The sequence below is a fragment of the Crocodylus siamensis genome, chromosome 6 (genome assembly GCF_052110815.1).
Source record: "Crocodylus siamensis isolate JL-2025a chromosome 6, ASM5211081v1, whole genome shotgun sequence".
NCBI lineage: Eukaryota > Metazoa > Chordata > Crocodylia > Crocodylidae > Crocodylus > Crocodylus siamensis.
Genome location: NC_143400.1, coordinates 43,590,890 through 43,617,639, shown reverse-complemented (window position 1 = coordinate 43,617,639; position 26,750 = coordinate 43,590,890). Strand labels below are relative to the sequence as shown.

Here is a 26,750-nt window from a genome sequence, read left to right as displayed (position 1 = left end):
CCTAGTTCCCCAAGCTCCGAACTTCCTATGGGAGGCAGCAACATGCAACTTCCTGTAGCCCCTACTTCAATAGAAGCAGCTTTGATGAAAACAGGGGGCTCCCTCTTGTGACGTGGGTGGTGACGCGTTTGAGTGCGGCACTGAGTGGGCTCTTCTGGCTGCCCAAGCTCCCAGCTTCCTATTGGCTGCATGTAAACAAGTAAACTTCCTTTATGCCCTACACAAACAAGGAGGTAACTTCCTGCTAGCCCCATGGAAAGAGAGGACACCTTCTTGTAGTCGCTACATAAACAGGGAACTTCCTGTAGGCCCTACATACACAAGGCAGCAACTTCCTGCTGGCCCCATGGAAACGGGGCAACTTCCGGTCTGCCCTACTAAGTAGGGGTCTCCCTCTTGGCTTCGGACAGGCCCGAGCTCGTCCGGAAATGCCCGAAGAAGTCACACCAAGGGAACCAATGGGAGCGTTCCGGCAGGGCCCGAAGCCGCTAGAGCACTGACGGAAGTAGCCGAGCGCTTTTGGCCCTCACTTCCGGGTTGGCCTGAGCTCCTTCCGCCCCCCTTTCCCTTTTCCCTGAGTCGCCCCCGGAAACTGCCGAAACTCACTTCCGGGTGTGTGGGGCCGAGCGCCTCACGGAAATCCCCGAGGAGCCGAGGTGCGGGCGGAAACATCCGACGCGGGCACTTCCGGGTGGGCGGAGGCAGCCGAGGGACGCCGGAAAGGGCCGAGACTGGGCGGTGGTGAGCCGACCGCGGCCCGAGGCGCGTCCGGAAGTTGCCGAGGCTAGTGCGGAAGGTGCCGAGCGGGTCCGGAAGCCGCCGGAGCGGGCGGAGGGAAGGCAGCGGCGCCACACAAGATGGCGGACGGGGAGGAGGTGACTCTGGACGGGAGGCCGCTCCACATGCTGCGCGTCGCCGACCTCAAGGCGGCTCTGGAGCAGCGTGGTCTGGCCAAGAGCGGCCAGAAGAGCGCGCTGGTCAAGCGGCTGCGCGGGGTGAGGCGGCGACGGCGCGGGGCGGCACGGGGCGCAGCGCGCATGCGCCCGGGAGAAGCCCTTCCCCCCCAACCGGCTGGAGTGGGGGGCCCGGGCGCGGCAGGCGGGGGCGAGTGCGCATGCGCGGGGCTCCCCCATAGAATGAGGGGGTCCAGGGGTAGGAGGGCGCTGGGCCGAGTGCGCATGCGCAAGTCCTGCCGGGCCGGGGGGAGGGGTTGAGGCATCGTAAGGGGCCGTGGGGAACTGAAGGTGTTGCTGGGGTCTGCGGGGTTCATAGAGTTGGGGGCTGTAGCCTGCAGAATGCATTGGGGTTCTGGAAAAGGGTGCAGGGATCTAGGGGTGTTGCAGTTGAGTGGGGCTGGGGAGGCTGCAGGGATCTATGGGGCTGGGCATTTCCTGTACAGTTGCGGGACTGAGTAGCCTGAAGAGTCCAGGTGGTGGGGGCTGCAACCGGGGGGGTTTGTAGGACTGGAGAAGGCTGTGGGGGTTGAGTGAGGCTAAAGGAGTTCCTACAGAGTTGGGGGCTTGGGCCTGACTGGTCTGGGGAAGTCTGTGCGGGGGCTGGGACTTTGGGAGTCTGTGTGGGCAGGGGTGCTGAATGTGCCCATGGGGGTTGCCTGCAGACTTGGGGGACTGGGTGGCCTGAATAGGGTGGCCATCATAGAAGACAGCCTGGATGTCCTCTGTTGTTACAAAACTGGGCACCTTTATGTCTTCTATTTTTCTGTTGAAGAGAAAAACAGAAGACATAAAGGCATAGGATTTCATATCAATAGAGGACAGAGTAGCAGGAAACTGGAATGTCCTCTGTGATGGCCACCCTCAGCCTGAAGGTTCTAGAGGGGGGTCTATGGGGAGGAGACTGAAGGTGTCGGGGGGGGGCACTGAAGGGGGTACATAAGTTCAGGGGCTGGGCCTGCAGGGTCCAAGGAGGCTTGGAGGAGCCATGTGGGGCTGGGGGTCCCATAAGGGGTGTTGGGGTGGGGGGCCTGGCTCCCCCAGTTGGTTGTGGCCAGACCCCATGGAGGGCTGGCTGGAAGGTGCCAGGCCAGAGTCCACAGGTGCATGGTTCGGTAGAACACAGGGCTGCAATGTCCAGGGGCTTCAGCTGGGCATCAGGAAGAGCTGGAGTTGAGGGTGGGGGGCAGCAGGCTCTGGTATTCAGCTGATGGGGTTCTGGGGGTGAGGGCTTGGGCATTGGCTGGGGCTGGGCAGGAGCAGGGAGTCAGATGAGGGCAGGGGGGAGGAAGGTGTGAGGGCTGCTTGGTGATGGGCCTGGTGAGGTATATATCGGGCACAGAGGATCTGTGGCCATTCACCTGGTTGTGGGTGTACTAGGCTGGGTGGAGGAATGGGTCATAGCTTCTGTGGGGTGGAATGGATTGGTGGGAGGGTTGGGGTTGCCTTGAGGCTGGATTGGATTTGGGAAGAAGGGGGTTGGGGTTGCCTTAGGGAACTTTGGATCGGGGGGTTGGGCTGGGATGAATGATGGGGGTCGGGATGGCTCCAAGTGGTGGGTTGGATTGAGCCATGGAGGGCAAGTCAGGGGAGATGTGGTCAGCTGGATTAAGACATGGGGAAAGGTGTAGAGATGGATTTACGTTCTAAGTGTCTTGTGGCCTGAGGGTCAGATTGGGTGGAGACACATGTGTTGGGGCAGGAATTGGACACGGGTGGGTTTGGGGGCAAGTCAGAGCAGGGGGTATTGGGGCTGGGATCCAGGGTGAGTCAGATCGTGGGTTGGGGTAGATACTGGTGGTGTGTTGGATGGTGGAGGTTTGGGTGGATACGGCTGCATCACATTGGGTGTGAAGGGACGGGCATGTTAGACTTGGGGGTGGATCAGCTCTGGGCATGCAGGGACAGCCCGGGTGGCATATGTGAACAAGAAGGCACAGGGACCATCATGTGGGCACATCTCTGACCCTGTCCTTTCCCTGCCCCAGGCGCTGATGCTTGAGAACCTCCAGAAGCATTCAACACCACACACCACCTTCCAGCCCAACTCGCAGGTGAGAGGCCCCCTCACCCCCAGCCTCTCGAACCGCCAGGGACCCCAGCCGAGGGGGGGAAACTCAGGTGTCCGGCCTTGCTCACGCGTCCTGTCCCATCCCATCCCCCTGCAGATTGGTGAGGAGATGAGCCAAAACAGTTTCATCAAACAATACCTGGAGAAGCAGCAGGAGCTGCTACAACAGCGGCTGGAGCGAGAGGCAAGGGAGGCAGCTGAGCTGGAGGGTGAGTGTGGGGCTGGGGCAGAGCCTGGCTGTGGGGTGGAGGAGGAATGGGTACTTCCAGTTGGCTGGGACTCACATAGCTGCTCAGCCAATGGGCGCTGGGCTTCTTCAGGGCCTGACTGCAGGCGAAATAGGTTCTTCTGATTGACTGAGTCTTCAAAAGAACCCCTCCCCCATTGTTTCCATTCCTCCCTTCCCAAACAAACGGAGATTTTCTATTGGCTGGAATCTCTCCGAGCCCTAACCAGAGGGAATATTTGTTTCTTTATAGTCAATGCCAGAGGGCAGCAGGGAAAGCAGGGCCCTGTGATTGACTGGGCACCAGACCTATTCATTGGGTTTTTGGTTTCATCGTTGGACCCTTCCCAGCCTTGCTTTTCCAATCACTGATGTGGATATTGCCAGCTAGACTAAGAGGAAAGCGCTGGCATGGCTTTAGGTCAAGTAGCAGCCCAGTCATGGGTCCTAGAAGGACATTCAGAGTGGAGGGATCCAGAAAGAGGAAGGGTTGACTTGTCTAGGGGAGGATGAACAGTCTAAAACCACGCTGTGGGATTTGCTCTGAGGAACTTTGCATGACTTGGAACTCAGCAGCAGGGTCTGGAGCCTTGGGACACATGGAAACCTCCCTGGTGGTTGAGGTCCTGGGTTGAGATACCTAAAACGTGTAGTGCTCTTTAGTTCTGAAACAGGACTTGTGCTGTGGTTCTAGACCTGGGGGGTCTCATCATTTGGGCTCTGTGGGCCAGATTGGGCCCTAGGGCCTGGCATAGCCCTCCCTTCTCCCCATGCACTAGGATTGGGTCTCAGGGGACTAGCACTGCCCCCCTGCGTCCTAGGATTGGGTTCCAGGGACTGGTACTGCTCCATCCTGCCCCCCAAAAGTCAGCATTGGGTCCTGGGAGCCAGGCACCACCCCATTTTGCCTTCCCCCTTGTACTGGTATTGAGTCCTGGGGGACTCGGTATTCTGCCCCCCAGCACCCAATTGTGGGATCCAAATGCTCCTTTCTCTTCCCCCCCATCCTCAGTTCACTGGGATTGGGTCCCCAGGGAGCTGGTATCAGCCCTCTCCCACCCTGGCTTCCCTGTTGACACATGAGCACTGCTTAGCTAGAACATGGGCAGCTTCATGCAGGGGGTCAGTTTAGATCCAGACTTCTGTCTCTGTTAGCTGGTTTTGCAGCTGCCTTCCCCATTCCCATGATCCTTTGCAGCTAATATCAGGAAAGCAGACATTTCCTTTGCCCAGATGATTTTGGGGCCACTAGCACAGAAAAAGGGGTTGTCTGTCCTAGAATATAGGTTCTATGCAATGGAGAGGGGTTGTTTCGCAGCAAGCTATGTCCTTCTAGAGGCTGCGTGTTGCACCTTCTCCCTGGGTTTAGATTGAAATGTGGTGTCTGCAGAGGTGCAGATACTCCAGATTGAAGGGGGGAGGAACAGGGAAGCAAAATCCTGATTCTTGCCCCTTTTCATGCTCTGGGTGCTAGGTCTAGAATCTAGGGCTCCCCATTGCAGTCTAGAACCTTGGGTGAGCCCTGTTTTGTGGGGAGTGTCTAGAACTCAGAGGATATCTCCTGTGTGATCTACAGCCCAAGGGGGCTGTTGTGGGGGGTATCTAGAAGCCAGGGGGTATTGTAGGGTGAGGTCTGCAGCCCAGGGTGTGCTTGTTGCATGGGGTCTAGAATCCAGGGGGACACTTGAGAAATCTAGAACCTAAAGGCACTTGTTCTGGGGGTCTAGGACTCAGGTGCCTGCTTTGGGGAGTCTAGAACCCAAGGTTCCTGTTGCTGAGGGAAGGGGGGTCCTGGGATGGGGTTTATAAGGCAGAGGGTGCCTGTTGCCTGGGCGGTTTAGAATCCGAGGATGCCCACTTGTGGATTAGAACTTAGAGGGCCTGTTGTAGGGCCTAGAACCTTTGGGGTGTTGTTTGGCCTAGAACCTGGATAGTCCCATCTTCACAGCTCCCTTGTGTTTCACTCCTGCAGGTAAAGCCTGTCCCATCTCCCATGAGAAAGAAGACTCTGACGAGGACGGGGCCAGGCGCCAGGAACGTCGCTCCACCCGGGTGAGGCAGGTGAGTGCTCCATCCCAGGGTGGTGGAGTGTGGGGCACAATGCCCGTAGGAGCAGGGCAGAGGGTTAACATGGGGGACTGGAGCTCCAGCCAGCGCCTGCCCTCTTGCCTGTGTCCTCCCATCTCTCTCTTTCTCTCTCCCTCTGGCTCTCAGGCCCGCGCTGCTAAGCCCCCAGAGGGTGCCCAGGCCGGGGGCCGGGATGAGCGAGAGGCGCCCCCCAGGGGTCGGCGTGGTGCAGCCCGACCATCTGTCAAGGCAGCCACTGAGGAAGATGAGGAGGAGGAAGAGGAGGAGGAAGAGGAGGACGATGAGGAGGAGGAGGAGGAGGAGGAAGAAGAAGAGGAGGAGGAAGAGGAGGAGGATGTCAAGGAACAGCCCAGGGCCCTGGCCCCTGTGCAACAAAGTGGGGCGGCAAGTCTGGGAGTGCCCCCAGAGACCGGGGACCTGCCAGCCCCAGCCCTGTCTGCATCGCCCCAGTTGCTGGACCGGGCTGCCTCTCCTATCCCTGCCCCCCTAGAACCAGCTATTTTCAGCTCAGGGCTTCAGGAAACGGGGCAGCCTGTTGCTTCAGAACCAGAGGGGACCCCATTGGCAGGGCTGCCTGACACAGGTGTAACCAGCCCTGGTCCCCCTGAGCTCCCCGAGAGCAGAGCAGTGCCAGCCCCCCAGGAGCCAGGGGCACCCCCATCCCCAGGCCCCCAAGAGATGGAGGTGGCTGGTTCCCTGATGACCCAGACCCAGGCTTCCCCTGTGGGGCCAGTCATGGCCCCCAGCCCAGGCTGTGAGGTGGTGAAGGAAGCCAGGTTCCAGGATGGGAAGAAGGTCCCTGAGGAAAAGGGCCTAGAGGGCCCCCCTGAAAACCTAGCGGAAAGGTCATCCATCCCTGCCCCCATATCCACACCCATCCTCTTGCTGGAGGCAAGAGGGTCCCCATCACCCCCCCGGCTCACAGAAGGAGCATCACAGCTGGCTACCCCTGGGGAAGAAGAGCCCCCTCCCCCACTTTTGACCAAGGAGCCCCCTGCCACTCAGGAACGGCCATCGGGGAACCCCGGCATCCGGGATGGCTCGCCTTCCCCGACCCCCCGGCGCCGACGGAGAACCCGCTCAGAGTCCTCATCCTCCTCAGACTCCGCCTCCTCGCGGGCCAGCTCAGCGTCTCGCTCTCAGTCCCGGTCCCGATCTCACTCCAGCAGCAGCAGGAAGGTGAGCGCCAGAGCCTGCCTTTCTCCACACACATGCCCTGGGGGACCAGGCTTGTCTTGTGTCTTAACTGTCTTCTAGACCACGGACCCTTTCCAGAGCTGCTTCTGTGCCATGTTCTAAACCATGGCCCCTTTCTAGAGCTGCCACCTCCAGACTGTGGCTACCCACCCCCCCAATCCCTTTTCACCCTGTTGGGAGGCTGTAGACCCCTTCCAAGGTTCTGGGTCGGGTGGGCAAAATGCAGCCCACGGGCCAAATATGGCCCACCAGGCCATTCTCTCCGGCCTGCAGCGCCCCTAAAAAAATTTGAAAATTAATATATATCTGCCCCTGGCTGCCTGGCATGTGGCCCTCGATGGCTTGCCAAAATTCAGTAAGCAGCCTTCCACCCAGAATAATTGCTCACCCGTGTTCTAGGTGCTTCTAGATCCCACCAGTTCAAGTTTGCACCCAGTCTCTGCTTCCCTGCCATTGGCTCTTGCTTGCGGCATCAACTTACTCTGAATCCTGATCCCGTCCCCATTGGTGAGGGCCAGGAGTATAGGGTTCTGGCTGATCTTGGTTGGCTTAGAGCCCATGATTCTTCTAGCGTGCTCAGGAGTCTCACCTCTTGCAAGATGGTCTGGATTGCAGCTCATCCCTGAGATCTACCCTCTCTTCTCTTTTGCTCTGTCTACATGTCTGGAAGCATCTGGTTCAGCTTGGATTACGGTGTCCTAGACTTCATTGCCCTTTTCCATCCTGTCACCTGGTCTGACAACATTTCCACCACCGCCCCCCCCAGTTGTCCGGAGTTGTTGACTCATTTCTGAGCCCATTAGACATTCTGGATCTTGCCAGTAAGGCTCCAGGTTGTCAACAGAGCCCTCCCCCATTGAAGTCTGAAGGCTACTGTAGCTCAGCGGTTCCTAAACTGGGTCACAACCCCAAATGCTGGGGAGCGTGGGTTGGGTCTGAGGGGCGACACTGAGGAAATGGGGGCTATAAATGGGGTCACACTGAAGAAAAGTTTGGGAAGCACTGCTCTAGATCGTCAACAGATTTCCCTCCTTCCTCCTACCCCTCTCAGCCCACCATCATGACCTGGGGCCTTTAGAGTGTGAAGAGATGCCCCCATCACAGCTTACTGGTTTTAGTGTCAACAGTCCCCTGCCCCCCAATCACAACCTGGTGGTTTTAGTACCAACAGATTTCCCCCCTTCTAGTCTAGAGGCTCTAGATTTTCAGTAGATTTCCTCATTGTGGCCTGGTGGTTTTCATGTCAACAGATTCCCACCCATTATGGCCTACAGGGTCTAGATTGCCAACAGATCCCACCATGGCCCAGCTGCCTGTTCCATCCTGTGACTGCATCCTGAGATCCAAGCCATGCCTCAAAACTCTTGGGGGTTGGGGTTGAAAGGTAGACTCCTGGCTCAGTATCACCAGCTCTATAGCTTCATCCCACTCTAGATCCCACCAGATGTCCTGCTAGGTCCTTGAGGGGGTGTCCTCAGTGCCTGGCCCCAGCACTGGCATCCACCTTGTTCCCAGTCTTAGCTCTTCTCCATTGCTCTGAGAGCATAGTCTAGGTGGATGCTGTAGACCCCCGGGCTCCTGGGGTCAGGCACCTCAGCAACTGTCTGTCTGTCCTCACAGTCCCAGAGCCCCGTCGCTTCCAGGGTCAGCACCAGCTCCCCGCACACCAAAGAGCCCTCCCTGCTGGGGCACAGCCAGAAGTCGGGGAGTCTTGGGCTGGAGGGGGGCCCGGCTCCCCACGGACCACCCAGCCAGGCCCAGCACCACAGCCTGGACTCAGAGAGGGTAGGAGGCTAGTTTGGGGGGTGGAGGGGGACAGGGGCCTGGCCCTTCTGCGGGCCACGGGCTCAGGCAGGGCCCAGACCCCTCTAACACAGACCCTTCCTCTGCATCTCCCTCCAGGGCAGCCCGGGGACACCCAGCTCCTCTTGGCCGGGGGGCTCCACTGGGGACGGCCCCGGGGGGGGGTCCGAGCACCCGTCAGAGCAGAGGCAGCACGAGAAGTAAGTCCCTGGAGGCAAGAGCTGGACTGTGCTCTAGCCCAGACACCTGTGTCCCCATGTCTTCGGGGGCTATGGGGAGGTGGGGGTGGGGAGAGCTGGGACTCTTGAGTCTTCTCTTCTGCTGGAGGTGGGGTGGGCAAACCAGTAGGCGGCAATGACCTTTGACGCCAGGGTGGAAGCATCTTGTGTGGGATGAGCTCGGACACCTGCGTCCCAGCTCCTGGGGTTTGTGGGGGGCGGGATCAGGATGGTGTTGGGGCAGCATTCACTCAGATGTCTGTGTCTCTACCTCGGGCTGTTGGGATGTAGGGGGGATGGAGGGGTCAAGGTGCAGTTGGACACCTGGGCCCCCAGTTTGGGCTGGAGTGTCAGGGGTAGGCTGCCCCTGGATGCCTGAGTCCCCAGTCCGGTGGGCCTGAGGTTGTGGAGGGGTCAAAACAGCAGTGATCTAGAGATTTTGCCCTCCACCCCCAGTTGCATTTAGGACTTGGGGGTTGCTGGGGAAACACCAATAGGGGGGAAGTGGGATCTGCCCACAGTTGCCTCCAGCCCCAAGATACAGCCAGCTTTGGGGGGGAGCCTGGCAGGCGGGTGGGGTGGGGCCGCGTCTGCAAGCCCCCAGGCCCTGTCCTTTCTCTCCTTCTGCCTCCCCTCCCCCGCTGCTTGGGGAGGGGAGCTCCCCCTCCCCCCACTTCCCCTCCTAGCCAGTCAGCTGCTCTCCCCTCCCCTCCCCCCTGCCTCCCAGGGGCTGCTGGGTAAGCGGCAAGATGGCTCCCCCGCCTGCCCGCAGCTCCCCTGCGCTGCCCCTGCCTGGCCCGCTACAATAGAGCCGGCCCTCCCCCCAGCCCCGGACGCCGGGGTCCGCCATGCTGTCCGAGAGCAAGGAAGGGTGAGCCCCGCCCGCCCGTGCACCCCACCTCCCTGCCTGTCGCAGCCCCCTCCCGGCATTGCCCCCCCTTCTCTGCACCCAGCCCTCCCTCCACTCCATCCGTCCGCCCGGCCCCCCAGCCTCATGCTTGCCCCTTCTTCATTCATTCATTCATTCATTCTCCCCCCTGCCTGATCGCCATGCCCTTTCCAGCCCCCTTTGTCTCTCTCCTTTTCTCCTCTGCTTCCTTCCCTTCTTTTTGCCCCCCTTGCCCCCTACCAACATGCCGGGCTTCTGCAGCTGGGGAGTGGAGGGGCGGTCCCTGGGGTGGGGGGTTTGGCAGGGCCTGCCCTGTTCCCCCACAACTCATCCCCCGACTCCCCTAGCAGTGAGGAGCAGGGGCTGCCTATGGAGACTGAAGCAAGCCCTGAGGAGCATCCCCCGGCCCAGCCCCCCGGCCCTGATGACCGCCCTGATGGGGCCCCTGAGGATGAGGAGAAGAAAGAGGTAGCCTGGTGGGGCACCCCCATTGGAGGGGGGCAGGTGGGAGGGGTTCCTGGGGGGTGGGGGGCGGGATGGCTTTGCTGACAGAACTAGGGCCTGTACCTCATTTCCTTTTCCAGGGTCCCTTCCCCTGTCGAAGTCCCTGAGGCATAGGGGGTGCTGCTCACTTTCTAAGGCCCCACAGGGTTCCCCTACTTCCTGGAAGCAAGTGGGGTTGGGGGGGGGTGAATGATCCCATGCAGACATGCCCCAAGATCAGAGTTCCCACCCCTAAAGCATCAGGCTGGGCTGGGGGAATGGGGGGGGCCCCCAGCACCAGCCGAGCAGCCCTCACTGGTCCCTGCCAGCCCTGGGGTGCTGGCCTGGTTCAGGGGGCACTAGATCTGGGTTTTGGGGGGCTTCTGGGGGGAGGGGGACTCCGCTCTGCAGTGGAGAACGTCGCCTGGTCACACAAGGTCCATCTCCCCCTGCCGGAGCTGCCTGCCCGCTCCAGGATGGGGCACACTCGCACGCAGGCACCTGGAGCTGCTCCCTGGCTCCCCATATGCCCCCTCCCCACCCACCTGCCCACCCCCCAACCTTGATGTTCTCCTCTGGACTCCTTTGTTCTGATCCACGTTTTTAAAGAGCATCCGACCCGTCGGGCGCACGAAAAGAGAGGGAGAGAGACACAGAGAAAGAGAGAGACACAGAGAGAGAGAGAGAGAGAGCGCGTGCAGGCCGGCTGGCCCCGCCTGGCTGGGAAGGGCAGCGTGAACCCAGGTGTCCGGGCAGCCTGCCCATACTCCCGGGTGCCTGCCGCCACTGCCTCGTGGCTGAGTTGAGAACTGGGACCTCAATGTTTCCGGCGCCTGGAACGTGTCTGGAGCCCATGTGCAGCCAGCTAGCAGGACTGGGGGGCCACCACCCCTTCGTCCACCAGGAAATGCCCTGGGTCCCCACAGCTCTGTCAGGGGAGCCCCTCCACAGCCCAGGGCTCTCCACTGATCATGGGACAGCTCCAAAGACCTTTACCCACTCTATAGGGTCCTCCACCGCTGGTGGGACTTGTGCTGCAGATCCTCGTTAGTCGCCCAGCTGTAATGAGACCCATGGCCGGGGTTCGCTGCACTTCTGGCATCTCAACCCCCCCTTGGCGTCCGCTATGTCCATGGGGGTCTTGCAGAACTGTCTCTGAAGGCCTCTGTTTTTGAGGGGGCACTTCTGCCTGTCTGTACACACCCCTGCAGCTCCTGGCACCAGCCTAGAGGACACTTATCCTATGAGGGTCTTTGCTTCCCTGTTGCTTGTGGGACTGGACTGAGCTCTGTGGCTTCTGTGCCCTGGGGTCTCTACTGTTCGTGGGTACCCCACTTCCAAGGACACTCATGCCACTCCAGAGGTCTCCGTCACCCACCCCCACTGCCTGGACTCTGGTGGACTGTTATGCCTGCCTGGGATCTCCTGTGGCTGCATCTGCACTGCTGTGGCCTATCACTTCCCAGGACCTCTGTCATTTGTGGAACCAGCCCCTGCAGGGCCCTGATGCTTATGAGACCTGCTCCAAAACTCCCCACTTGTTAGAGTGCCTCGTGGGACTTCGGTCCAGCCCTTCAGGATGACTTACAGGATCTAGCTCCACTGGCTCGAGAATCGTCGCTGCCAGGGGTCTCTGTAGCTTAGGGGAGCAGCTGGAAGGACCTTGCCCGAGCCCATGTGGCCTCTGCAGTCTGGAGCCCCTTGGACTCCATCTCAAGAACCCTTGTTAACTACCCAGGCTCTAACAAGACCAGCCACAAGGAACACAGCTTCTGCCAAGTGTCAACTCTGCCCCAGGGCTCTCAGTGAAGAACTGCCCTCCACTGCAATGGGGGTCTCTGCTCGTGGCACCTACTGCTGCTGCTTGTTTCTAGCCCAGCTTGGACGGGACTAGCTTTGGAAGGCTCCTTACTGTTTCCTCCAGCCCGTGGGGTATCCTCCGTCCTCTGGGGATCTCCATCGCTTGTGAGACTGGCTTGTAGAACTTAGCCTATGTGGGGTGCTTTTTCTGCCCCGCCCCCTCTGGGGGTCCCTGATGCTTATGGGACATTCACCCAAGGACATTTGCCCCCACCGGGGGGTGTCTTCTCTGTCCCTGGGACTGGCAGCAAGAACCTTCACCCCTTCCCCAGGGGCCTGCGCTCTCTACCCACCACATGGACCCCCACGTGTCCCATCCCCCCCCCTTGCCGGGGCGGGGGAAGAGGGAGGTGGGTCCCGGCTTTGCCCTCTCTCCTCCAGGACACTCTGGCTTCGCCCACGGCTAGGTTGTTCCTCCTCCACCACCACCACCACCACCACCTCCTCTCTTACCACCCCACCCCTGCACCATCGCGCCCCTCCCGTGGGAGGGCGCGTTCCGATTGGACCGGCCGTTGCCTAGATACGGTGCCCCTTGCGGTGCGATTGGCCGCAGCGAAGATCCCCCTCCCAGGTGTGAGATGGTACCTGGAGCCTCTGGCATCATATTTGTTTTGGTTCTTTATTACTTTTTCTTTTTTTCTTTTTCTTTTTCTATTTAGTGTTTTTTTGTTTTGTTTTGTTTTGTTTTTTAAAGAAGAGGTTTTGGTTAATTTTTCTGCTGGTTTGGGGGTGCGGGGAGGGCACTGGCTTGTGTTAACTCGAAAGCAGAGGGGCAGGGGTGTCTTGGCCTGCAACAGGTTAAGAGGTGTCTGGCCTGGAGCATCAGGATCTGCTTGGCATTTCCAGGAATAAGTTTTGGGGGTTGGGGGCCAGAAGGAGGCAGACAGGGGGGCCAGGGCACTGGAAATCTATAGGACAGAGACATTTAGGGGGGCACCTGGGAAAAAGCAGTTGGGGCTAGGGGGGCTGCCGAGGGCAGCCAGCTGTGTTCAAGGGCCTTGGGTCTCGTGGGGGCTGGTACTTCAAGGGCAGGTGAGTGTAACAGGTGTAGCAAGGATTTTGCCCGGGGATTAGGGTTTTGGGGTGGGGCTGCGTGCGGGGCCAGAGTTTTTGGGGGGCTGTGTGGCAGGAGCCGCAACTGCTCCCCTCCCTGCATCCACTAGCTGCCCCTTCCATGGCCTGTTCCCTGCCCAGGCCTCCTGTTTTTTATTCCTGGACTGTCCTAGCTCTCTCCCCACCCCACAACCCCTGTCCTGTGCCCCCCAGGCCCATGCGGGCTCCTCTTCCTTGCTGGGTGTGGAGGTGCAGCCTGGTGCGCTGTGCTGACTTTCCTCCCCCCATGTGGGGCTGTGTCTCTCTTTCTTTCTCTCTCTCTCTCTCTCTCTCTCTCTCTCTCTCTGTCCCGCCCTCGTTCCCTCTCTCCACAGAGCTCAGCCCAGCCCAAGGCCTTCAAGAGGAAGATCTCTGTCGTCTGTAAGTAACGGGGGTGCCTCTGCAGCCCCGGAACCTTTCCAAGGCTCCCATTGAGCTGCCTGGGAGTGGGTGCAGCCCCCCAGGGTGGGTTCTAGATTCCTGTTCTCTGCTCTGGTTGGCTGGGAGGTGAAGTGGGAGAGGTGCCCCTGCTTAGTGACAGGGGACTAGGTTCTCATTCCCATTTTTGATTGGCTTCCCAGGACAGGGTGGCTTTTGTCCTATACTCTGATTGGTTGTGGAGGTGGGGTAGGGGGGACCTGTTCTGGGCACTGATTGGCTGTTGATGATGGGTGTGGCCTGTGCTCTGTGCCCCATTGGCTGTGAAGGATGAGTGCAGCCACTGAGGAGGTGGGGCCTCAGCTCCCCATCCCTCAGTCTGATTGGCTGTTGGGTTGCAGCGGCTGCCAAGGGGGCGGCATCAGGGAACAGCGACACAGAGGGCGGCCAGCCTGGGGGGCGCAAGCGGCGCTGGGGGGCCAGCACAGCCAGCACCCAGAAGAAGCCGTCCATCAGCATCACCACAGAGTCGCTCAAGGTACAGCACCCCCGGTGGCCACAGCACAGCCTTGGACACTGGGGTCCACTGGGTTGGGGAGCTCTGGGGAAGGGTCGCCCCTGGGCTCTTTCCTAGGCTCTTCTTGTGAACATTCACAAGGGTGTTATGCCCAGACACCTGAGCTTTGTTGCTCCTCCTTTCCTTGGACACCTAGGTACTTTTTCCACTTTCCTGTCTCGGTGATGGGGAATTTGGAGGAGGGTTTTTCTCCAGACACCTGGTTCTTGTTCTATTCTTCCCTGTCCAAAATTGGGTTCTATCCCATCTGTTCCTCAGACGCCTGGTTCCCTTTCCCACTGCCCTGCCAAGGGGGTTCCCTAGGGGATCTGAAAGCTTTGGGGTGCTGTTCAGTGCTGACCCCTTCAAGGACACCTGAGTTCTATCCCTGTCTCCCCATCTTCAGAGCCTTATCCCTGAGATGAAGCCAGCTGCAGGGCAGGAGGCTGTGGTGGATCTACATGCCGATGACTCCCACATTTCAGAGGATGAAGGCGACCGTCATGGGGAACCGGCCCCCCATGACAAGGGCCTCAAGATCTGCCGCACTGTCACGCAGGTATGGCAGCCTGTAGACCCAGAAGCTTGGTCCTGCTGTCCTCCAGGTCACTTCCTGTCCCAGATGTGTTGGGATCCTAGACCAGTTTCCTGGAATCCAGGTCACATTAGCATTTTCTCCCTGACACTTGTGTCCAAGGTACTCTCCTCTCCCTCCTCCACAGGTGGTGCCAGCTGAGGGACAGGAGAATGGGCAGGGTGAGGAGGAAGAGGAAGAGGAGAAGGAGCCAGAGGAAGAACAGGTTGAGGCCCCGCAGGCTACGGTAGAGTCGGCCCTGCCCCCACCTGTTGAGCATGAGGTCAAAAAAGGTGAGTGGGGGGGAGGATGGATGGTGGGGAGGGTCTCACTGGGTCTGTTTGGGGCAGGGGGCTCCATCCACAGCTGTTTAACCCACCCCAACCTCCCGTCCTTGCAGTGACACTGACCGACACACTGACCCGTCGCTCCATCAGCCAGCAGCGCCTGGGTGTCTCTATCACCATTGACGATCCTGTGCGCACGGCTCAGCTCCCCTCGCCGCCCCGTGCCAAGCCCAGCCACATTGTCCACATCTGTAACCTGGTGAGGAGGGGTGAGACCTGTCCTAGGGGTGGGATCTCGGGATGTGGGGCAGGGGACACTTCTCTGTTGCCTGGAGCAGAACGTAAGACCTAACAATTGCTAACTGGCAGCTTGTGAGGCAGGGCCATGTAGGATACCCCAAGGCTGGCACTTCCCAGTCTTTTTTACAAACAGGGTACGACATGCTGAAAACTCAATTGCAAGACTACGAAGGTATCCTACCTGGATCAAGACCATTTAACCTTAATTCTGTCCTGTGAGTGTCTGAGTACCATACTTACTTGTCAAACACATGCATCCCAATATTGGGGCGAGGAGAATCTTTCTGCTTTCCACACCAGAATGGAAGTGGGGTGTGGTGGGATGGTTCAGGGGGTCTTCTCCCTTCTGTCCACATGCAGGAGGACTGGAATTCACTTGTCAGCATCATTTATCCTCCCCTTGCTGTTCAGCCAAAAGCTAAGAGCAACTTTTGGCTGAGGAGATGATGTGAAGTCTTTGTCCCCGCTCTGTGCACCTGCAGTTTAGGTCCTATTTGGGGGAGCATGTGGTATACAGGGAAATGCAGGAAAACCTCATTAATTTGAAACACGGAGGACCAAAAAATACTGACTGTGAAATAAAGGGGTTTGAGTTATCCAAATTACTGAGGGTATATAGAAGCAGTTCACCCATGTACAGACCTTATGAACAGATCAGAACAAAGTGGAGGAGTTATCCTAATGACTAATTAAGCAGCTTTCATGATGGCACAAGGAATTCCTAATGTGGAGTAGCAGCAATGATATAGGGGCCCTTTTTTTTTTCTTGCTAGGTCTATCTAAATGCCAAGCTGTCCTGCCAACCCCCACTGACCATCCTGCCAACCTTGACCCTGCAAAACTGTTTCCAAGGGTCTATGGTCCAAGGAACCAGATAATGGCTTCAAATTTCAAAGTAGCCATATTTTAAATGTACTGTATCATAAATCATACAACTTACCCTTTTGGCTAGGGAGTAATAGTGGCTTTGAAGTATCCAGTACTTTGAATTACCTGATATCAAATTAACAAGGTGATCTTGTACAGCTGTAAAGTAGCATTTCTCAGCATGGATACCGTGAGATCCTTTTTAAGAGTACGTGATATCAGTGCTCTTAGGTGTGCTGGCATCTACTTGTGATTTGCAAGACACAAACCTAGAGACTTTCAGTAGGACTCAGGAGTCTAAATAGTCTGTTCCGTTATGGTCTATTCTGAGTTGGCAGTGGAAGGATTGCTCTAGGACTTTTTCTGTTACCCCAAAAACTGAGTGAAATCTCCAAGCTGACGTTTTCTGAGGGGGGCTCCCCAACTCTGAAAAGGTTGAGACCCTCGGCCTCTGCCAGGTTTGTTGCCAGAGTCACATGGCCGTAACAGCAGTGCAGTAATAACTTGGGTTTGCTTGTTGACTGAACCTGGAAGCCAACATATGGAAGGTCACTGGGATCAACTGCAGCAAAATGATTCAGATGCAACAAAGCAGGGGAAACCTTGTCCCAGATGTGTTGCTTTGGCCAGGTCTTTTGGGGTAAAATTGAGGCTAAACTCATAGTTTGGATTACCAATGGAGTAGAACTCCATTCTAATTTCTTCAGCTCCAGCTTCTGACCCTGCCTTCATTTCCCCAACTGCAAAATGGGGAGTAGAATCCTGTTCTCCTGTCCTCCCCCATTGGTAAATCAGGACTGTAAAGAACCAGGAGGGGAGGGAGAATGGAAAGTAGGGCTTGCCTAGGACACTGGGAAGGAAGGTAGTGTGGAGCTGAGGGTGAATGAGGCAGGGGCTGGAGGTAACACAGCTGGAGAGGTCCAGGATCTTCTCGATTACCGCCTGGTAGGAGGACATCCATTAAGAGAATGCCAGCCCGGTGAAATAAAAATGTCCTGGAGGCTCACTTTGTTTTTTGATGAGGTTTTGTTGAGGTTAAGATGGAAATCATTTCGCTCGACTCGAGCCAAGCTCTGTTTCAGTTGTGATGTGCAGGCTTCTAGCTGGAATACTGAAGAGGCAGTTGCAGGGTCAGAATTGACATGTTTCCTTTGGGGTTTGATGAGATTTCTGCTCACACCAATGGAAACGCATCATTTTGGGTCGATCCTGGTTTTGACTATTGTATTTGAAAACTCTAGGTAATAGCCAGGCAGTAAGAAATCAGAGTTGCAGCTCATGTTTTGTGTTCTATTAGAAGCATGTTGTTAAATAAAAACAAAGTGGTGATTAGGAATTAAATGTATATGTTGAATTGTACCGTAATTGCACAAAGTTTAAAGTTTGACTTCTGTGGCTTTGTAATCTATGATGTTTCCCTTGCTTTATCATCCGTAACAGTAAACAGTTGTAGAAATCTTGTTCTTGAAAACCTCCGATACAGATTATCCTTCCTCCTCCTAGAGTAGCTGCCCCAGTGTTCTCTCAGTTGCAACCTAAAACTTTTTCCACTGCAAATTAGGTTGATTTCTTCTCTTTCTGTGTTGTTACCATGAACAACAATTAATTGCAGCCCTTGGTAATGCCAGCCTCTTTTGTGTATTGGACAAATCAGGTTGTGTTCCCATGTTTGCTCTTTTCTGGGCTTAACAAACCCAATTCTTTCCTTTTCTCCTCATTGATCTTTTTTTTCCCATCTTCTCATTCTGTGCTGCATTCTTCCGGAGTAATCTACGTTCTTCCTCAAGTACAGTGTCTGAAGCTGGCCCTGGAACCCTAACTGAGGCCTCACTAGTGCCAAGCAGAGCAGAAAAAATGATGTTTGTGACAGGTCTTCCATGGGATGCCCCTACTAACAAGTGACCCATACTGCACTGCTGACTCCCACCCACTCTATGGTTTGTTAGGAACTTCCCAATTCTTTCAGAGCCACATAGTGGTCTGGCTGTTAACTCCCCATGTTGTACTGGCGTGGGGATGTTTTGCCTGGCTTCATTGGATGCTGTTTCCAATACATTGGGCCCAGTGTGAATTCCAGTTCTGCCTTTTAGAGCATTTGCGACACTTCCCTTCTGGGTGCCACCTGCAGATCTCGTTAGGGAACCCTCCAGGGCTTCAACCAGAGAGTATATTGACCAGCACTGGGTTCCAGATATGTCAGCTCCTAGGGCCTGTTTGACCTGTTGTCCTGCTTTGAGAACAAACTGATCTCCGGGAGTGGTGTCTGACACCTGTTACAGCGGATTTGTCTAGGCTGTATTTCTCATGAGCATCATAGGAGATGATCCATTGCCTCAAGATCCATCCTTTATCCCCTTCCTGAGGCTTGGTACCTCATTAGAGAGAGAAACTAGAATGTCTCAGCAGGCCTGGATTCTGACAGATTCCTGTTGGCTGGCATTTTATCACTTCGTTATCCCTTCAGAGCATATTAAACAATTGGCTAATAATTTGTACGTTAAGGATAGTGGGACAGAAGCATATTAACATGGGTATATAGCAAATATACCAAGCGACCAGCTTGGCTTAGCAGGGGACTCTTCAGTGAGCTTAAACGCAAAAAGCTTACAAGAAATGGAAGCTTGGACAAATGACTAGAGAGGAGTATAAGAGTATTGCTTGGGCATGAAGGGATACAATCAGGAAGGCCAAAGCACAATTGAAGTTGCAGCTAGCAAGGGATGTGAAGGGTAACAGGAAGGGTTTCCACAAGTATGTTGGTAGCAAGAGGAGGATCAGGGAAAGTGTGTGTCCCTTACTGAATGGGGGAGGCAATGTAGTGACAGAATACAGACAAGGCTGAAGTGCTCAATGCCTTTTTAACCTCAGCCTTCATAGGCAAAGTCAGCTCCCAGTCTACTGTGCTGGGCAGCACAGTTTGGGGAGGAGATGAGCAGTCCTCAGTGCAGAAAGAACAGGTTGGGGGCTCTTTAGAAAAGCTGGATATATACAGGTCCATGGTGCCGGATGGGTTGTATCCAGGGGAGCTGATGGAGTTGGCTGATGTGATTGCAGAGCCTCTGGCCCATCATCTTGGAAAACGTGTGATTAGAGGAGGTCCCAGATGATTGGAAAAGGGCGAATATAGTGCCCATCTTTAAGAAAGGGAAGGAGGAGGATCCAGGGAACTACAGACCAGTCAGCCTCACCCCAGTCCCCAGAAAAATCGTGGAACAGATCCTCAAGAAATCCATTTCTTATCACATGAGGTTTATCACAGATAAATGCAAAGTCCTGCACTGAAGACAGAACAATCCCATGCACTGTTATAGACTGGGGACTGACTGGGTGGGCAGCAGCTTTGCTAAAAAGGACCTTGGGGGTTACACTGGATGATAAGGTGAATATGAGCCAACAGTGTGCCCTTATTGCTAAGAAGGCTAATGGTGTTTTGGGCTGCATAAGTAGGAACATTGCCAGCAGTTCGAAGAAAGTGATTTTTTCCCCTCTTCTGCACTGGTGAAGGACATCTCTGTGTCCAGTTTTGGGTTCATACTGTAAAAAGGATGTGAGTAAGTTGGAGAGTCCAGCAGAGGGCAGTGAGAATGGTTTGGGGGCTGGGGAACATGACTTCTGAGAAGAGGCTGAGTGAATTGGGTTTATTTAGTCTGCAGAAGAGAAGACTGAGGTGGGATTTTAATAGCAGTCTTCAACTACCTCTGAAGGGGGGTTCGAAAGAGGATGGAGCTGGACTTGTTCTCCATGGTGGCAGATGACAGAACAAGGAGCAATGGGCTCCAGTTACAGCAACAGAATTTTATATTGACCATTAGGAAAAACTCTCTCACTAGGAGAGTGGTAAAGCACTAGAACAGGTTATTCAGAGAGGTTGTGAGGCCCAGCTAAACAAAGCCTTGGCTGGAATGATGTATTTGGGGCTGGTCCTGCTTTGAGCAGGAGGTTAGATTAGATGTGACCACCTGAGGTCCCTCCCAACCCTCATTTTCTATAATTCTATGAACTGCACAGTAAAACATCAGGGTGGTCTGATTGTCCTGAAATCACTCATCTAGAAACCACCTCCACAGATTTTTCTTTCTTGGCCTAAGTTTGGCAGCCAAAGTGAATTTTCAGCACTGAGGTGGGACATTCCTGGTTCACTTCTTGTAGACCCAGGGAAGGCCTGTCTGCCTGTCCAGATGAGGCTCATGATATAGAAAAGCTGTTCCTGAGGGACACTGCAGTGGTTTAGGACAGGTTGTCCATTTTGGAGACCATTTAAGGATCATCTTGTTGGCCTTCTCCCACATGTTGTAGGCTGGTGGGTTTTGCCTTGTTCTCCCCAAGCTGAACCCAGAAAAATTGTGATGAGCCTCGTGAAGCGGCCTACAGGAGAGGTGTCGGGTGCAGTCTAGAACTGCCCTGGTGCTGACCCCAGGAGCTAGGAGGAGATCAAAAGCTGATGATCCCAGTCAGCTATTGCATGAACTCGGCCCCTGCCCAGGGCCTGTGAGCAGTCATAGCTTCACAATGCTGGCATCTCAGCATGGGGTTTCCTGTCACCCCTGTGACCTCCCTGCCCACTTCCTCCGCTCAGGTGCGTCCCTTCACCCTGGGACAGCTGAAAGAGCTCCTCAGCCGGACAGGGACACTGGTAGAAGAAGGGTTCTGGATTGACAAGATCAAGTCACACTGCTACGTCACGGTGAGTCTCTGCCCCATGTGGCTGCCTCTCCCTGCCTCATGCTGTTCATTTGTCCATCCATCTCATGATGTCCATGCATCTCTCCCCACAGTACTCCACCATGGAGGAGGCCATGTTGACCCGCAACTCCCTCCATGGGGTGAAGTGGCCCCAGTCCAACCCCAAATTCCTCTCTGCTGACTTTGCCGAACAGGATGAGGTGAGAGCCCATTAGGGACACTGGGGGAGCCTGCAGGCAGTGGGGCCTGGGGAACAGGATTTTTGGGGGTTGGCACAGAAGGCATTATGCTAAGGGGGAGGATGCAGACGACTAATCCATTTCTTCACCACCACCAGCTGGACTTCCACCGGGGGCTGCTGGCAGAGCGGCCAGCAGAAGCCAAAGCAGAGGAGGCCGGGGTGCCAGGGGCAGGGCCCCCCCGGGGTGCACGGGAGCCCCCTGGGACAGGCACGAGCACAGCCTCAGCACGGCGCTCAGCCCCACAGGAGCCAGAGCGGGCAGTGCGAGAGCAGTGGGCAGAGCGGGAACGAGAGATGGAGCGGCGGGAGCGCACGCGGGCCGAACGCGAGTGGGACCGCGACAAGGTGCGCGAGGGGCCACGCTCCCGGTCCCGGTCCCGTGAGCACCGTCGCAAGGAGCGCCCAAAGTCCAAGGAGAAGAAGGGCGAGAAGAAAGGTGCTGGGGGAGGTAGGGCCTGGGAGCAGTAGGTGGGGTCTTGAGTGGGGGCAGGGCCTGGGTTGAGAAGGGGTGGGTTCTGTAAGATGGCGTGGGAGTAGGGGCAGACACACTCCCGAGGTGGGATCCACCTCACTCTCCACTGATGTCCCCCACCCTCCTCCTTACAGAGAAGCCCCCTGAGGAGCCTCCTGCCAAGCTGCTAGACGACCTTTTCCGCAAGACCAAGGCAGCTCCCTGTATCTACTGGCTGCCCCTGACCGACACCCAGGTGAGCCCTGGTCCTGCTTCAGTTTGTCGGGGGAAGGAGGAGGCAGTTCTAGGTTTTTGCCCACAGCTTGTCTCAGAGCAGGGGGCTGGCCAGGGCTTTTGAGGGGTGGGAAGGAGTGTCTATGAGGGGTGTATGGCTGGTTCCCTGGGCCCCCAGTGCATCCCACCCTTTCCTAGCTTGGATGGTGAAGGGATTGGGGAGGGGGGTGTTCCGGGCCTTGGCTGGGGGCTCTGCCTGGCTGTGAGGCCAGCCCTCGGCCTCACCTCTCTGTGCACCCCCCCCAGTTCATGCAGGGCTGAGTGAGGGATCCTGGTCTGAGGTGGGGAGGGGTCTTTGGGCCAGATCTCGCTGTGATTTCATGTTTGCTGGGGCCTGACAAGTTTCCAAAGCTGTGGAGCTGGGTGGAAGGTCGCAGCTGGGGGTCATGGGGAACCCCATGGGTCTGTGCCTCCCTGACAGATGTCCCTCCCTTCCTTCTGCAGTTTGTGCAGAAGCAGGCAGAGCGGGCGGCACGGGCACGCGAACGGGAGCGGCGCCGCAAGGAGCAGGAGGAGGAGGAGCAGCGGCAGCGAGAGCGCAGCCGCCAGGCTGAGCGGGAGCGGGAGCGAGAGCGCGAGAAGCGGCGAGAGCACAGCCGGGAGCGGGGAGCTGGCGGGGAGCGAAGTGCCCCAAGTGGGGCGGGGGCCACTGAGAGGAGCGCCCGCGAGCGGGACCGGCGGGACACCAAGCGGCACAGTCGTAGCCGCAGCCGCAGCACCCCAGTGCGGGACCGTGGGGGGCGCCGCTGAGACCTCCCCAAACGCTCAACCCCATGCCTAGCCCCAGGAAGGGGAGCTGGGAGGGGGTGGCCCTAGCCCCCTCACTCAGTCGCGGGCTGCTGGGTGTGGACGGCCCTGTGCCTTCCCCTACCCCCAGATCTTGCCCCAGGACCGGCCCCATCTTGGGGCAGCCCCTCCCCCCCATTTGCCCCTCCCCCATCTCGGGGGTAGCCATGGGCTCCCCTCCACCTTAATTTGTATTTTATTTTGGGAAAAGACAAATGTTTTTGGTTTTTTGGGGGGGTTGGTTTTTTTTTTTATTATTTTTATTCTGCTGTCGCTGGAAATGAGATGAATAAAGAGTTGGCGTTAGTTTCATACGTGGGGGGGGTATGGGTGATTTTTTTGCAGGGGGGCCGGGCATGCCATCTCAAGCCTCAAGCATACATCTTGACTTCAAAAAAGCTTTTGATCTGGTATCCCATGATCACCTCTTGGCCAAACTGGACAGTTGTGGCCTTGGCTCCACCACGATCCGCTGGCTGGGAAATTGGCTTTGTGGTCGGACCCAGAGGGTTGTGATTGATGGCAGTCACTCATCATGGTGCCCTGTGACCAGTGGGGTCCCTCAAGGCTCTGTCCTGGGACCTATACTGTTCAACATCTTCATTAACGATGTGGACATTGGAGTCAGGAGTGGACTGGCCAAGTTCGCCGATGACACCAAACTTTGGGGCAAAGCATCCACGCCAGAAGATAGGCGGGTGATCCAGGCTGACCTGGACAAGCTCAGCAAATGGGTGGATGAGAACCTCATGGTGTTTAACACCGAAAAATGCAAGGTTCTCCACCTTGGGAGGAAAAACCTGCAGCACCCTTATAGGCTCGGCAGTGCTACGTTGGTTAGCACTATAGAAGAAAGAGACTTGGGGGTCATCATTGACCACAAGATGAACATGAGCCTGCAATGAGATGCTGCGGCTAGTAAAGCGATCAAAACGCTGGCTTGCATCCATAGATGCTTCTCAAGCAAATCCCGGGACGTTATTCTCCCCTTGTACTCGGTCTTGGTGAAGCCACAGCTGGAGTACTGCGTCCAGTTTTGGGCTCCACAATTCAAAAAGGATGTGGAGAAGCTTGAGAGAGTCCAGAGGAGAGCCACGCACATGATCAGAGGTCAGGAAAACAGATCTTACGATGACAGGCTGAGAGCCACGGGACTCTTTAGCCTGGAAAAGCGCAGGCTCAGGGGTGATCTGATGGCCACCTATAAGTTTATCAGGGGTGACCACCAGGATCTGGGGGAACGTCTGTTCACCAGAGTGCCCCAAGGGATGACAAGGTCGAATGGTCACAAACTCCTGCAAGACCGTTTCAGGCTGGACATAAGGAAGAATTTCTTTACTGTCCGAGCCCCCAAGGTCTGGAACAGTCTGCCATCGGAGGTGGTTCAAGCGCCTACATTGAACACCTTCAAGAGTAAATTGGATGCTTATCTTGCTGGGATCCTATGACCCCAGCTGACTTCCTGCCCTTTGGGCAGGGGGCTGGACTCGATCTCCCAAGGTCCCTTCCAGCCCTAATGTCTATGAAATCTGAAATCTATGAAGGCAGTGAGGATGTGGGCAGACCCAGGCACCCTGAAAATGGATGAAAATTTTGGGATGAAACCCCCTAAACAAACAAAAAAAAATCCTTCCCAGGAGCAGGGATTTCCAGAAGGGCTATCTTTTTTGCCTACAGCTTCTGCTTCAAAAAAACAAAACTTAAGGGGCCTTTTTCTGTCCCACCTCCCTTCCTTAAAATCTATGATCAGTTGAAAGGAATTTTTTTCTGTTCTGCACTGGTGGACATTTGAGGTTGGAGATGAGAGAGAACTTTTGTGCAGGAATGGGCTACACAGACCTGTGATCTCTGTCTTTGCACCTTTTTAAACCAGGTTTGCCTAGTGGTACCTTGGACCCTCCAAAAATGCCAGCTTTTGAAGCCCATCTGCCCCTTATATTTATATGGCAATGAATGTATTAATCATGGCATAAATGACAAGGGTGCAAATGCACCCAAACTGAAGGGGCCATAAAATGACCAACCAGCCATAAAAATGTTCCACTTGTGATGTAGAAAAATTCTACGGCTAGCTTTTACAGTGCCTTAAATTGAACCTCAGAAATTGCTCTGGGGCCAGGGCTAATAACTAGCTGATTTCCCAAATCGCTGGAGGTGTTATGGTTGGGATCCAGGCTTGGATCCCATGGTGCCCTTAAATGAAAGTGTGCTTGTGGCCTTGGTTTTCCTTTGTGCTCAACTACAGAAAAGCAACTGAACTCGGAGTGGCTGCAGCAGGTTAGAAACAGTCTGTACAACTTGGGATTTGACATCTCTAGGTTGATCTCATGAATCACATGTAGGTGTTTGCATCCCTGGGCAGGTAGTTGAGAATTGCTGGGCTGCACAGCCCCTTGACTAGGCTGATTCTGTACAGGACAAGAGGTTGGACTATATGTGATCTCTGGGGGTCCCATCCTGCCCTGCTTTTCTATGATCTCCCATGGATGGAAATTGGGAGTTACTTTTTCCTGTAACAGAATTTACATTAATTTTTAACTAACTTTGAATTTTTGGGGGGGAAGGGAGGGGGGTTGGAAACAAGGGGAAATCGTGAAAGTTCTCTCCATTTCCCCCCTCCCAAGGTTTCTGTTTTTCCTGAAGGATTTTTTTTTTTTAAAGAAATAGTTTAAAGAAAGAAAATACAAGTTCACTCCCCCACCCCTCTTAAATCCAAACACTTGGAAGTGGTTGATGGGTCCTTGTTTTGTTCTCTAATTGTTTTCAGAGCTTAAATTGGTTGAACAAGCCCCACAGCAGGGAAAATAGTTCATTTTCCTCTGTGTTTCACCTGGGGGGGGGGAGCGAGCTGGAGTCAATAAATGAGGCAAGGAGAGAATTGTCATTCCCGTTTCTGTTGGAGAAGTGGGAAAAACCTTTTACTTCCCTCTTGAAATTTTCCCCCCTTTCTCTGGGTTAAAAAAATATTTAAATCCTCCATAATGTCATGTTACACTTCTCTTTTATTTTTAACCATTTTTTTTAATGTTTTAGTCCAAAGATGATGTGCCGTGGGCTGGGGTGCTCTGAGGTGCCCATGTGTACTCACCTATGTGGGCAATGCCCATGTGCCCGCAGCCCTTGAAGGAAGCTCTTGGGGGTTCCCTCTGTTGGAGCCCCATAGCCACTTCATTACCCGACACTTGCTCATGGCCTCAGGCCCGCCCTGGGGGAGCTGCCCCTATCATGAGGTCCACCACAACCCGTGGCTGTTCATTGTGACTAGAAACCTGGCAGGAAGTTCTCTGGGACAAGACAGTCCAGCCCTTAGACCTGTTGGCCGTGACTGTGTACCAGCATGGTGGGTCCCTATGGGTTCAGGGCCATCCTGGTGCCCAAGCTGTGAAGAGCAATGCCCATCCAAGGGCAGAAGATAGGGCCTCAGAGAAGGGGTTTGGGAGGTCATGCAGGACCCAGCTGGGATACTGTTATGTGGTGGGTTCTCGCCAAGCCAACTGGCCCTATGCTGGGGAGGTGAGCAAGCCAGAAACCATTGGCATAAGTGGGAGGACGTAGTTTGATGAGGGGAGGGTCCAGAATGGGTCCCATGGGGAAAACAAGGCTTTTTCATAGGGTTGGTAGGAGCCAGCATCATGGGTGGCACCAGCCAGCCCTCTCTGGTGCAAATTCTCTTCCCCGTGTCAGGCGACTCACGAGGCTGGGGGGAGGTGAAGGTTCTGCTCTGTCCACCAATATTCTCTGGATCCAGCAGCATGTCAGTGAGGAAGCAGAGCAATTACAGTGGAACCAGCTTGTCAATGAGGTGTAGCTTGGTATGTGGCATGGGACCTGGGGAGGATATAGATGTGGTTGTTGGCCTACCCTTGCACCAGGTGAGAGCGCTGGAGCCCAGGGATTGGCCCCGAGTCCAGTCATCAGGAAGCAGGCTGTATGAGGGATGTGGTTATGGGGGCACTTAGTGGACTCTGGGTAGCTGAGGCCTACATTGGTTACAAGTTGGCAAGAGCCCTTCGTGGCACTGCCATGAGCTGCTGCTAAGGCAGTGAGCTCTGTGCCCCTTGCCTGCAGCCCATTTGGAGTGGAGAGGGCAAGGGCACCTGATACGGGACAACGTGTTTAGCTGTAGGGAGGGGAGCAGGGGGCATCCACTGGGTCCCCTCTGCCTTGCCTGCATCCCTGTGAGAGGGACCATGATGGCATAGGTGACGGGGCAGTGGCACCACTGGATGTTGTCTGAAGCTTAAATGCTTGATGCAGAGCCAGTCAAATCAAAAAGTCCTGTCCAAAAAACAGCCCTCAAAGAGCACTTTGCTGTTTTTTCTCCTAATTCTCTTATACATGCACACATGCGTGCACCCCCTGTCCCCCTTCCCCCCCCCCCCATCTTGGGCAGCTATAACCCGATTCCAGAGGAAAAGTCATGTTTTCTAATTTGCTCTTTGCTTGTTCC

General features: G+C 55.7%; 1 protein-coding gene across 5 annotated transcripts; it reads left to right on the top strand.

Annotated features, from left to right (window-relative positions):
• Positions 1-717: 717 nt before the first annotated feature.
• ACIN1 (apoptotic chromatin condensation inducer 1) lies at positions 718-22,614 on the top strand. Of its 5 annotated transcripts, none has more exons than XM_090055365.1 (18): positions 718-995; positions 2,942-3,007; positions 3,122-3,233; positions 5,223-5,311; positions 5,465-6,517; positions 8,156-8,320; positions 8,438-8,538; positions 9,793-9,913; positions 13,219-13,264; positions 13,663-13,799; positions 14,224-14,376; positions 14,540-14,684; positions 14,792-14,937; positions 20,422-20,529; positions 20,621-20,728; positions 20,866-21,205; positions 21,376-21,476; positions 21,959-22,614. In XM_090055365.1, exons 1-18 carry the CDS (start codon positions 858-860, stop codon positions 22,262-22,264), a joined length of 3,435 nt encoding a protein of 1,144 aa, XP_089911491.1. In that variant the 5' UTR covers positions 718-857; the 3' UTR covers positions 22,265-22,614. The 5 variants fall into 5 exon arrangements, with proteins under 5 accessions (XP_089911491.1, XP_089911493.1, XP_089911492.1 ...); XM_090055364.1 differs by having other exon boundaries at positions 719-995; positions 9,796-9,913; positions 20,866-21,217; XM_090055363.1 differs by having other exon boundaries at positions 719-995; positions 20,866-21,217.
• Positions 22,615-26,750: the final 4,136 nt, after the last annotated feature.

Excerpts from the sequence above, each read along its gene's own strand:
- ACIN1 (XM_090055363.1), top strand. The coding sequence starts at position 858 with ATGGCGGACGGGGAGGAGGTGACTCTGGACGGGAGGCCGCTCCACATG. Across the intron at positions 3,008-3,121 it reads CCTTCCAGCCCAACTCGCAG|ATTGGTGAGGAGATGAGCCA; the intron begins GTGAGAGGCCCC and ends ATCCCCCTGCAG. Across the intron at positions 8,321-8,437 it reads ACAGCCTGGACTCAGAGAGG|GGCAGCCCGGGGACACCCAG; the intron begins GTAGGAGGCTAG and ends ATCTCCCTCCAG.